Genomic DNA, 13,006 nt, shown 5'->3' with positions numbered 1-13,006 from the left:
TATTGTCATGGTTACCTGTTGCCTCTTTACTCACAGTTTACTAACACATAATCAGATGTGCCCATTATATTTGTTCATCTTAATGTTTAATTTTTGTACCATCATCAGTTTTACTTGTAAATTCTGATGCTGTGATAATATGTATTAACAATATGCTAAGAAAAATGATTTAATTTTGAATAGTAATGATTATTTAATGATTTTCTTTTGGGAAACGTTATCAAAAATGACTCAACAGTCACTACTGCAAACCCTGAATCTGAATTTGAAAAAAAAAAGTGACATTATAAATATTTGTGACTTTGTTAAACACATCAATGTGAAAAAAGCCTGAGAGCCATAAATGTTTGTCAGAAGAAAATTGTATATAGTGTGATCAGCTTCATGAAATGTGTTCTTTTATTGATCACTAAGCAAATGTCTATGTGACTTTTGACATGAACTCTTGTGTGATAAACAACTAACAGCTTCCTCTTTTCTAAGAACATACAGTCTTAGAAAAGGGGAACCTCAGCTCTGAGTTCTTAGAATAACTCCTCTGTCAGGAATAATTGGTAGAGATGAATATTTACAGCTCCTGTGCCAAGTGCATAAATACACGTAGCTCTTTCACTTTGAAGTTGCAGATATTGACTATATGAAGCTTCGGGTGTTTCAGTAATTTTACAAACAACCTACACAGGTAAAAATCCTTTTGAGAAAACAAGATTACCAAATGTCATTAATAACCTCTTACAGACAGGTCTGACCTGTCTGTAAGAGGTTCCTATTTTTGTGGCTTTTATGAGCTGGAAGCCCAAATTATGTACAAATAAACAACTAAGTCCTTAAAATCATTTAAGTTGTGGGCCCTGAGTCTATAATCTATGAAAGTTTTTTTGAATGGAATTATGGAAATAAATATACTTTTCCATGATATTCTAATTTTTTGGAAAGGCTCTGTTATTCCATTGTCTTTGCGCATGCTGGTATTGTCTGTTGTCGACTGTGTTCTGAGAGCAAAGAAATAATTAGAGCCCAATTCCTTGTACTTGTGCACATAGTTGGTCAAAAAGTAATAATTGTATATATTAAAATAAGTAAGAAAATTTATGTTTTGCTAAATTATTTTATTATTGTAACAAAGCTTTTTGGCAATACCCCTTTTTTTATTCATTTATTTATTCTGTTTATTTCCCCTTAAATTGAGCCTTATTTGTAAGGAAAACACATTTCTGGGATGAGCAGCGGAGATGAGTATGTGGGCCGTGCCCATGAATGACTTGACAAATCTCTGCCAAACATCTTGTTTTAAGCTTCTGGCAGCTGACAATCAGGTGATTAGCATGGACTCGGCTACAACTGTCAGTTGTTGTCTCCTCTAAGCATCCCACGTTTGACTGATCTGGATTGAGCTGGAGCCACAGAGCAACTTCAAGCTGGTGTTCCACAGCAGCATCTCCAAACTGAAGGTATTATTTGTATTATTATTTCATACTTTACACTCCTGGTGATGAAGCAAAGTCCAGACAGCCAGAGCTAGAGTTACCTTGTAGTCTCTTATAGTCACCTATATTATATTATATTATATTATATTATATTATATTACATTATCCATTTTCTTCTCCTTATCCAATTTAGGGTTGTGGGGAAACTGCCATAGGGCAAGAAGCGGGATACACTCTGCACAGGTCATCGGTCTGTAGCAGGGGAACACAGACCAACCATTCACACTTACATCTACAACACCTACAGCCAATTAAAATCACCAGTGAACCTAACAAGCGCGTGTTTGGACTGTTGGAGGAAACCAGAGTACCCGGAGAGGACCCAGCCAGACTCCACACAGAAATATCAGCCATGATGGTGGATTATATGATATAATATGATATGATAAATACATTCTGGGATCAGGCTAGTGACTGAAAAATTACAATTTTATTGCAGTCATTTAAAGTAAAACGATGTTCTGGGTAAACGATTTGTTGCATTATTGCTAACATAGGTTTTTATAAATGTAATTCTATTAATCGCTAAACAAAATAATGGCGAAGATGACTGAAATCATTCTAATAGTATTGAGATTAATTTGAGCGCTGATATTCTTAAGGACGAATCCTCGTCTCCTCTCCACGCCTTCTCTCCTCCCCTTCGTCTCTCTCTTCATCCTCGCCAGCCTTCATCCTCCACCTGAAGCTGATGTGGACACAAACACTATTCTTCCTTTGATGTCAGAGGGAGAGAGTCCTCTGCTTTTGCTCGCATCTAACGCGGTTGGAGAACGACTCTTCGTTTTTCGGCCAGGCCGCTTTAGGGCACGGCAGGGCGGAGAAGGAGCGACGCGGGGTTCGGTGCCGGAGCGGGTCTGCGGAGCTCTGGCAGCGGCTGCTTAATGAAGGAAAGAGCCGCGGGCTGATTACAGCACCGAGACAAGCTGCAGGAGGAAATCCGAGGAGCTGATTCTTTCAGAGTGAGCTGCAAAGGAGCATTCACCATGTTTCTGTCCGTGTGTCTAATATGGACACAGCTGCTGCTCACAGGTAAGCGCCTGCTGTGTGTTACTTCACAGTGATCCTGTTTCGGTGATTAAATATGTTTCTACAGTCCAGCCTGTAAACATGCGCGCAGATGGTGCTCACATCTCCTCTAATGTGCGGTTTGCTTGTTTGATAGCTGGCTGAAGGTCTTCCAGATAAAATAAGAAAGAAAAACTGCTAGCGTCCTTAATAGGATTTTACCCAGTGCAGGTGATGTTATATCAACTGCAAATACATAGTTTAAGTCCTTAAGCTGACATTCCTCAGAAGAAGTGCTTAAGTCTTCCACAGTAGAGGAACAAAAACATAGAAAAGACTTTTAAATATTGTCTGTACAGAAGTGTTGAATATAGATGACTCTATTGCTGCAAATACTGCAAAAATAGGCTATGATAGAACCCATTTCCATTGCTGACTCATATAGTTTTCCAGTATTTTCTAGTGCAGATGCTATATCATTTTCACAGAGCAACATTTTAATAGTTTCTGTTTAATAATGTTAATCCCAGAATGACACACTGAAGTGGGGTACTGTGATTTTGAGCATAGCATTTTAAGACCTGTGCTTGAAAATTTTTTTTCCATTTAATAATTTCTGTATCAAAAGGATTGCATTTAAAAATATTCCATTTCTATAATCGAGTCATCTGAAGCTGCGGCAGAAGGTGCTGGCATCCTCACTGCACCTTCCCGGCTGTTTTAATGACGCAGTTCCTGAGCAAAGTCTCAAAATTGAATCTAGGTCAGAGTAAACCACCAGACTGTGTCCCCACAAACCTGGGCTCCTAATTGGCAGCTGGACAGCTGCTGTGTTTTACACATGAGGTTGTATAGAAATTCAAGAAGATCGATGGCTCCCACACTGCAGGGATTCACTTTTACCTGTGCACCACAGACAGATGCATTTCAGTATTGCTACATGATATGACTGGTAGAAGCAGGTGCTGGGCTGGAAACAAGCGCACAGCTGAAGAATAAGATCAGCTACTGGCTCACTGCAGGGCTCCATTTTTACCAGGCTGAGGTAAAACTGGAGCTCTGCAGTAAGTGAGCTGTGGAGCATTTTCCTCTGTTGTGAGGTTGTTTTGGCACAAATGCTGCCCTTTTTGGCATGCATATGTAAGTGCTTTTCTTCTTTGTAAACTAGAAACTTCTCGGTTCAGATTCCTCCAAGTACAGTTAGGTTCCTGCTGTTTAAAGACAAGTTTTTAATTTGGCTAAAAATGTATCATTGCTCCTTTGATTTGGCTCCATACGAGCATCCCTTTGACTTTTCTGTCTGACAACGGGCATGAAGCCTCCTGGGGGAAATGAAAGCTCCTAAACAGGAAGAAGATTGCACTTTTGTTTTCCTGGAAGCTGCTTTTAGATTTCCCCAGGCAGGTGAAATGGATGCTGCTGGAACGACTGGAATAACTCTAATAAAAGGTAGAGGGAAATGGGTTTGCTTTTTGAAGTAGTTTAAGAGTTTCATAGGAAAGGTTTGGTGTTCTTCGTTGGGTTTCTCCAAATTTGAGAATGGATTTAGGAAAGGTCTAACCAGAAGAAGGGGACTCAATCGGGATCCAGAAATTTCTGAAAGGATTCTTTACCAATACAAGAGAGTGGGCATGATTAAATAAGAATGACAGAAGAAGAAAATATTACAGACAAATCCAGATCCAGATATTCGTCTTGTTCCAGGGACTTAGCTCATTCATGTTCTGAAAAGAATTTTACTGCCTTAAAAATTGTAAAGAGTCCTGATTCTGCATCACTGCTTGGATGTAAACAAAGATGGCAATAACATTGATATCTCACACCTTGAATGGGATTACTATGAAGCTTTTAAGGCAAAGAAAACTAAAAGTAAGCACTTTTGAAACATCTTGACATAGGAACACTGAGATCTCCTGAGACGCTGGTATTGTGCGACCACGTTGGTTTGAGACTGATGGAGTTTTGACTATAGTGTGAGATCTGTAATCTTCATAATTTGATATTTGAGAGGTACATAGCTTTTTGCAGATTTGTGTACATCACCTGTTGGATGAGCACTTTTTTTGTCTTCCTTCTTTTGGCCCTTTCAGGGCAGATCAGTGTTTGGTGTCTGTTGATTTTGGCAGACTTTGTTGACCACAAACAGTTGTGGTCTCTAAAGCTAATTGGAGCCTGTTGTGGCCTTCTTACAAGTATCTGATCAACAATATGACCTATATGCAGTGAAATTGTAGAATTTTATTTGGATGTTTTCCAACCTTCTAACCAATTTTGCTCACTTCGCTGATAACCTTGCATGGCACTCATCACAGATATGGTGACTAGGTCCAATAAAACATGATGGAGGCCCAAATGCTAAAGGTAAGGCTTCAAAATGCGGAGCTCAGAAACAAAAGGGTGATGTCACAGTGGCTACATCCATCTTTTCTATACAATCTGTGTTACAGACCCCAAATGTTCCAGTGGGTACATTCCTACCCGCTGCAGTGGGAGATTCTTTTTTTTTTTTTTTTTTTTTTTTTTTTTTTTTTTTTTTTCCAAGACAAACATTGGATGGAAATAAAGACAGAAGACAAACACGATACTTAACTTGAAACAGATTTATTTTACAGTAACAAGAAGTCAACATCCTTGTGTCCTTGTTTTTTCTCATTTAAACCTGTTAATGAATTTTAATAGTCATAACTTTAAACATCTCTCCTCCTCTCTCACACACGCGCATACTGAAGACTTTGCCCTTGCTCTAATTTGACCTGTGATTTGCTGGTAGTCTCATGGAAAAGAGGCAGAGCCGGCTCCTCTGTCCAATCCGAGCACAGCTCAACTCAGCATTGTGCATGGCAACCAGGAAGCTGTCACTAGGGAAAAAGATGCCAAACAGAGACGTGAAGAGCCATGTCAGCTTCCCGGACGCCTGAAAGGCCTGCTTCAGTTTTTCATTTCAGCTGAGACCTGATTTATTGTTGCAGCTTCCTGTTGCTGTTAATGTTTTACAGCAAAATTCAACATGTTTCTTTTATTTTTAATGAAACCTACTTTCAGACATGTATTTTCCAGATAAAATTGAGACTATATCAGGTCTCTGTTCCTGGTTTCTGTCTGCATTTGTTGACTCACAGAAAACGGGTTTTTGGCACCGATACAGCAGAGAAAAATAATGTTTGCAGACCGACAGCAGTCGGAGGATACCTTCTTTTCCGTGTCTTTGCTGCCAGAACAAACATTGGAGTCTAGCAGACGGCCGGACGAACAGTCTGTCAGCTCAGGCTGAAGCTGCAGGAGAAATTTCCAGCATCATCTGCTCACTCCTCCTCCTGCAGACAGTGAAAATAACATAAGTGATGCAAGCTAGCGTTATAGCTAGGCAGCAGAAAAACCTAACAAATTGACTTTAATAAATAAAAAGATGGACAATACACAAGTCTATCACTGTGAATATACAGAGTTTCATGCACTTGGCCTCTTGTGTTGGTTAGACATGATTAGTCATATTAAAGTTTAATTCTTGATTGATTCACATGCAGACTTGAGCTTTTAAATGTCTTCAAGTGTATATTTCAGAAACTTTCTGCTTAATCAAATCGGTTAATTTTCTGTCCGCCAGCAAACTAAACATGAAGAGGACCGGCCACTTCTGATGGTTCTTTCATGTCTGAGTGTTCTTTAAATAGAAAGGACCATGAATGAATATGAAATGGAGAAAGTGCTTCTCTCAGTCACCCCCCCCCCCCCCCCCCCCCACCACCACCACCACCACCACCACCACTCAGGATAAATAAAGACTGATGGTGAATTATGCAGTGTTCGTATTTATCACAGATGGGTGGGTTCAGTCAGTGCACAGGGGTTTCCTCTCAGCCTGCCTGCAGACTCATGAAAGTCTCTGTCCTGCCCAATGAGCTGGGATGGCAGAGGTAGACAGATGGGATCTCCTGCACTCATTTTGTCTGCTGCTTTCTCTTCATCTCTGTGAGAGATACTGAATGTGATGTGTTGGAGAACGACATGATGAAAGATAAGAGGCATGAGGAGGAGGACACAGCAGAGGATTTTTACAAGAAATAGATTTTTGAACTGTAAAGCCTTTGTGCACGTCTTCTTTCTCAAGTCTCGAGTGAAAAGCTTTGGATAAATGCCAGCACACAGATTACTTTGAAATTTTTTTTATGAGTAATTAAAATCTACTAAAGAACTATTAACATTAATTTAAATTAATTATTGTAAAATAACGCTCATTCTCTGAAATTATTTTAACTAGCAACTGATTTGACGCTTTCCTACTTCTGTGGACATTATCCACATCTTTACAATAAAAATAGAAAAAGTATTTTTATTTGTGAAGTCCAAAAAATTGCTCATCTAATTCCCACTTATGTCAAATGTGTCATGTTCATGGTTTTGCAATTAATAGTTTTGGTCTCTTTAGCTGATTTTATCCATCATAACAAATGTAAAGAGGTAATGTTTTTATAACTCACCTGTTTAAATCGCATTAACCTTTAAATTTGCATCATGGCAAAGTTGCATCGGGGCGATCGTGGCTCAAGAGTTGGGAGTTCGTCTTGTAATCGGAAGGTTGCCGGTTCGAGCCCCGGTTTGGACAATCTCGGTCGTTGTGTCCTTGGGCAAGACACTTCACCCGTTGCCTACTGGTGGTGGTCAAAGGGCCCGGTGGCGCCAGTGTCCGGCAGCCTCGCCTCTGTCAGTGCGCCCCAGGACAGCTGTGGCTACAATGTAGGTTGCCATCACCAGTGTGTGAATGTGTGTGTGAATGGGTGGATGACTGGATATGTAAAGCGCTTTGGGGTCCTTAGGGACTAGTAAAGCGCTATATAAATACAGGCCATTTACCATTTAAAGGCGTGGCTTTGTGACTGACAGGTGAAGTGTGACTCAGACGGCTGCTAGCTGAGTGCTAAGCTTTTCCAGCATTTTTAGTGCAATTATCTGACCAATAATATGTCTGCTGTCAGGTTAAATGCACTAACAGTCCATTCAAGGAGGATTTATTTTAGATGTTACTTAGTGCTACCTAGTAAGCTCTATTTGTGCATTGCACAGACCTGCTAGCATTAACGAATATGTTCGTTAATCTGGTCACTTCTGGCTCCAAAAAAAAAACAACATGGCGGGACCCAAAACACTAATGTTGAGGCTTCCAAACCAATGGATGAGGTATAGCTTTAGAAAAATACTTTAGTTTAAGACTATCCACCATCAGCCAGCAGGCCACAGCCAGGCTCCACCATCAGCCAGCAGGCCACAGCCAGGCTCCACCATCAGCCAGCAGGCCACAGCCAGGCTCCACCATCAGCCAGGCTCCACCATCAGCCAGCAGGCCACAGCCAGGCTCCACCATCAGCCAGGCTCCACCATCAGCCAGCAGGCCCAGCCAGGCTCCACCATCAGAAATTCCGCTTCCGGGTCCCTCGTGGTGGCCGCCTCGTGCTCTCGCTTCAGTATGCCACCCAAGAAAGGCCCAACACCAGAGGAGGTTGAGGACATTAAAACCTCCCTCGGAGCGCTGTGCGGAGACGTGGCCGCAGTCAGGGCGCAGCAGGAGCTGCTTCTGGAGGAGGTAAAACAGCTACGCCTCCAAAATGCCGAGAAGGACAGACGGATCATGGATCTCGAGCGGCGGGTGGATGAGCTGGAGCAGTACACCCGTACGAACGACGTGGTCATCAGCGGTATTAAAATCAAGCCGCGCTCATATGCGCGCGCGGTGGCCGGGAACGTCGGGGAGCCCAGCGACGAGGAGACCCGCTTGGTGGAGCAACAGGTGGCGTCCTTCCTCCAAAGCAAGGGGATAGAGATGGACCTAGAGCACATAGAAGCATGTCACTCACTGCCCAGGAGGAGTGACAGACCGCCGGCCGTCATTATGAGATTTGTCAATCGGAAGAACAAGGTCGCACTGCTGAAACAAGGACGCAAACTGAAAGGCACGGACGTTTTCATTAATGAGCATCTGACACGAAAAAACGCAGACATCGCGAGGAAGGCAAGGCAACTGAAGAAGAACGGTAAAATACAACATACATGGGTAATAAATTGTAAGATTTTCATTAAGCTAAACGGGACACCAGAAGAGGCAAAAGTACTGATAGTGAGGAACATGGAGGATCTGGACAAGTATAACTGACACCAATGTATCAATTACACCAGGAAATGACATGGACACGTTGAAATCAATTCTTCAACAGAAAGTAATTGATCTAGATTGTGAATATAAGGAGCATAATATAATAGATCCAGAAATAGATTCTGAAAGTAACTTTCTCTCTACTTTTGTTAAAAATTGTAATTATTTCACTCAGGAACAATATGAAAAAGAAATTAACCTAGACGGGAAGCTCTCATTAATTCACTTTAACAGCAGAAGTATGTACTCTAATTTTGATTTCATTAAGGACTATTTGCAACAATTTTCTCGCCCCTTTAGTGTTATAGCCATCACTGAAACTTGGTTCAATGTCGATAAAGGAATAGATTTTTGTTTGAATGGATATGATTTAAAATACATGAATAGATTAAATAAGGCGGGCGGCGGGGTTGCTATATATATTCATAACTCTATAAACTATAATGTTGTAACAACTATGTCTATGGCTATTGATGGAATTTTGGAATGTTTGACTATTGAGATTATGAATGACAAAAAGAGAAATGTTATAATAAGTTGCATATATCGGACACCCAGTTCAAGTATTGACACTTTTAATGAATGGATAGAAAAAACGTTTGCTTCGGTGAACCAAAAATTACTATTTATCTGTGGTGATTTTAATATTGATTTGCTAAATCCAACAAGGTTAAAAGCCATTGATGACTTTACTGACACGATGTACAGCTTATCACTATATCCAACAATAACAAAGCCAAGCAGAATAACTTCACATAGCGCCACTATTATTGACAATATTTTTACTAATGTCATGGATTTCCAAATTAATAGTGGCCTGCTTGTCTGTGATATAACTGACCACTTACCAGTTTTTACTTTGTGTGACTGTGATTTAAAAAAAAAATAGATACCAAGATCATGATAGCAAAGTGAACAATAAATGAAGAAGCAATTCATGCCTTCAATTTCGATTTAGCACAACAAGATTGGAGTTCGGTGTATGAAGAGTCAGATGTGGACAAGGCTTATGATAATTTCCTAGATATTTTTACTATGTGGTACAATAAACATTGTCCTGTAAACGAACACATGACAAAGAAAAAAAAGATAAAAAGTCCTTGGCTCACAAAAGGAATTATTAATGCTTGCAAAAAGAAAAACAATCTGTATAAACAGTTCATCAAAGTAAAAACAAAAGAAGTGGAACAAAGATATAAAGCATATAGAAATAAATTGACTGATATTATAAGAACGAGCAAACAACTTTATTATAGAAGAAGATTATATGAAAATAAAAACAATATAAAAGGAACTTGGGATGTGTTAAACAACTTAATTAAACAAGGATCTTCTGGAACATCATATCCTGAATATTTTACTGATGCAAATGGTGAAAATCACAACATGAGTAATATTGTCGATGGGTTCAATAAATTCTTCATAAATGTTGGCCCTGAACTAGCAGCAGACATCCCGTGTCATAAAAATGAAAATATCAGTAATATAAAATCAAATCCCTTTTCACTGTTCCTCTCAGCTACAAATGAGCAAGAAGTAATAAATATCACATTAAAATGTAAAAGTAAGTCTTCAATGGATTATCATGACATAAATATGTCTGTAGTTAAACAGGTTATTCTGAATATTGCTAGTCCCTTAACATATATCTGTAATTTATCATTTCAGTCTGGTTGTTTTCCAAAAAAAATGAAAATTGCGAAAGTAATACCACTATATAAAAGTAATGACAAACAGTTTTACCAATTATAGGCCTATTTCTCTACTGCCTCAATTCTCAAAAATTCTAGAAAAACTTTTTAATTCAAGATTAGAAAAATTCCTTGAAAAACATCAAATAATAAATGTTGGTCAGTATGGTTTCAGAACGCAAAGAACCACTTCAATGGCGATAATTGAGGCAGTAGAAGAAATTACTGATACACTGGATAAAAATAAATATGCAGTTGGTATTTTTGTTGATCTCAAAAAGGCCTTCGACACAATCAATCACTCAATATTATTGGATAAATTGGAAAGATATGGTATTCGAGGGAAAGCTGGTAACTGGTTAAAAAGTTACCTAACGGGTCGGGAACAATATGTTAGCATAGGGCATTACCATTCAGAGAAACTTGGTATTACATGTGGTGTTCCCCAAGGGTCAGTGTTGGGACCAAAACTTTTCAATGTATACATAAATGATATTTTTGATGTTTCTCAAGTACTTAAACTCATACTGTTCGCAGATGACACCAACATATTTTTCAGTAGCGATGATTATACTGATCTTGTAATGACCGTAAACAGGGAGCTAAAATTAATAAAAAAATGGATGGACATAAATAAATTATCATTAAATATAAATAAAACTAAAGCAATGTTTTTTGGTAATTTAAAATATAATGTAGAATTACCAATTATCATTGAAGGTGTACCAATTGATAATGTGAGTGAAAACAAATTTTTGGGAGTCGTAATTGATAATAAAATTTCATGGAAACCCCACGTCAGACACATAAAAACCAAAATTTCCAGAAGCCTCGCAGTTTTGAACAAAGTGAAACCATACCTTGATAAAGATGCACTTCGTACTCTGTACTGTACTCTGGTTCTTCCATATCTTACATATTGTGTGGAAGTGTGGGGAAACACATATAAAAATACAACTAATCCATTAGTCACAGTACAGAAACGAGCACTGCGTATTATTCACAAGGCTGGTTATCTAGATCATACTCACAAATTCTTTCTTCAGGCAAAGTTACTTAAATTCCAGGATCTGGTTAATTACAATACATCCATAATTTTGTATAAAGCTTTTACTAAACTTTTACCGGCAAATTTACAAACTAGATTTGAAATTCGAGAAAAGGTTTATAATGTGAGAGGCTTTGGAGAATTCAAATTACCCAGAACTCGAACAACCCGTAAAGGTTTTTGTGTGTCTGTATGTGGTGTGAAAATCTGGAACAGTCTGAGTTTACAATTGAAACAATGCAAAAATATTCATAGATTTAAATTTCTCTACAAACAGTTGGTCTGGTCACAGTATACTCAATGATGCTTTTAGTGTGCTCTGTAATGTCTGTTCTCTTACCATTGCTGGTATGGATTCCAAAAAAAAAAAAAAAAGTGTGCGTATGTATGTACATATATGTACATGTGTGTGTAGATATATATGTATGTATATGTATGTGTGTTTGTTACTTGTAGTTATTACTGCCTGTTACCTGTGGTAATGCAATTTATAATTTATATATTCTGTATTCAGTTATGAAGGCTCTAATTGTTGTTTGCGAGCTGCCGTTTAGATGCTTGTATGTGCCCGGGGCTGTTGATAGGTCTGTATGCAATGATGGGCGTAGCTGCGGGAAGTTTGTTTTTTTTTTGTTGATGAGTGAGTATAGGGGTGGGATTTAATAAGTTTTCTTCGTCCCACTCCTTTTTCAGGCAATTTTTTTTTTTTTTTTTTTGTTTTGTGCATTTTATGTTCAATATAGGTATTTGTTGTGCCTGAAAATGAACAAATAAATGAAATGAAATGTGGTGTGGTGCACCTCAGGGTTATGCACTGGGTCCACATCCACTAAGATTATCTCATACCACTTTCATAGAGATTATATTCAGTTGTATTGTATATGCTCGTATGTGAAATCACATACGCTGCTGCACTGAAAGTGCTTCCTCAGGGTTTTTTGTTCCTTTTGCCATGATAATTAAAGGGCGCTGGTGAATTACGCAGTTCATATTTGTCACAGTTGGTTGGGTTTAGTTGGTGAGCAGGGGTTTCCTCTTGCACAGTCTATGGCTCCAACACTATACCATTGAGATTAAAAAGGTGCATCATTCATTAGAGCAGCTTCAGTCCGAGTCGATGCAGCAGCATAAACCTGCTCGTCTGACGGACTGTGGAAATTATCCACTGCAGGAATTCTAAACTAACTCTCCCCCCTTCTCTCCACAGAATCATCTTCCAATGAGGCCTCACCTTTCCGCCACTTGGGTCGTTTCCCTCCATCTCTGTATGGTCATCAGGATGTGAACAAACTGCCAGAGTTCCAGCACCACCTCCATCATCATCGTCACCATCAGCACCCTGCCAGATTAGCCAAAGACCTACCTGATGGTCTGTTTCCTCAGGAGCCCGCCGGCCAGCAAAGCCTTAACCTGCTGGCACGACCACATCATGAGGTGCAGCCGGAGCATGCCGCTATATCCGCACGACATTTGGTTACTGTGGTGAGTAACCAGCCATTTGACATCAGTGGAATTCTTAGGATACATGTTATGTTGACACAAACTGAGGAGTGAGCGAAGTGTGAAAGGGTCTCAGGCTGGACATGAACACAGTCATATTAACTGTCCGTTGGGTTTACAGCTTGTC

The 13,006-nt window shown here is 39.4% G+C and overlaps 1 protein-coding gene across 1 annotated transcript in view; it reads left to right on the top strand.

Moving 5' to 3' along the window:
• The first annotated feature begins 7,956 nt into the window (after positions 1–7,956).
• Positions 7,957–13,006, top strand: part of LOC146614892 (receptor-type tyrosine-protein phosphatase R-like) — a 28,243-nt gene continuing 23,193 nt past the window's right edge. The window contains exons 1-2 of the mRNA XM_085375515.1: positions 7,957–8,521; positions 12,578–12,861. Coding sequence (XP_085231641.1) covers positions 7,957–8,521; positions 12,578–12,861 — 849 coding nt within the window. The remainder of the gene's footprint in view (positions 8,522–12,577; positions 12,862–13,006) is intronic.

Source organism: Diplotaxodon limnothrissa, linkage group LG17, assembly GCF_057381915.1.
Source record: "Diplotaxodon limnothrissa isolate DT_005_m linkage group LG17, D_limnothrissa_male_GT1.1, whole genome shotgun sequence".
NCBI classification, from domain to species: Eukaryota; Metazoa; Chordata; class Actinopteri; order Cichliformes; family Cichlidae; genus Diplotaxodon; species Diplotaxodon limnothrissa.
This window is presented reverse-complemented; position numbering and strand designations above follow the sequence as displayed.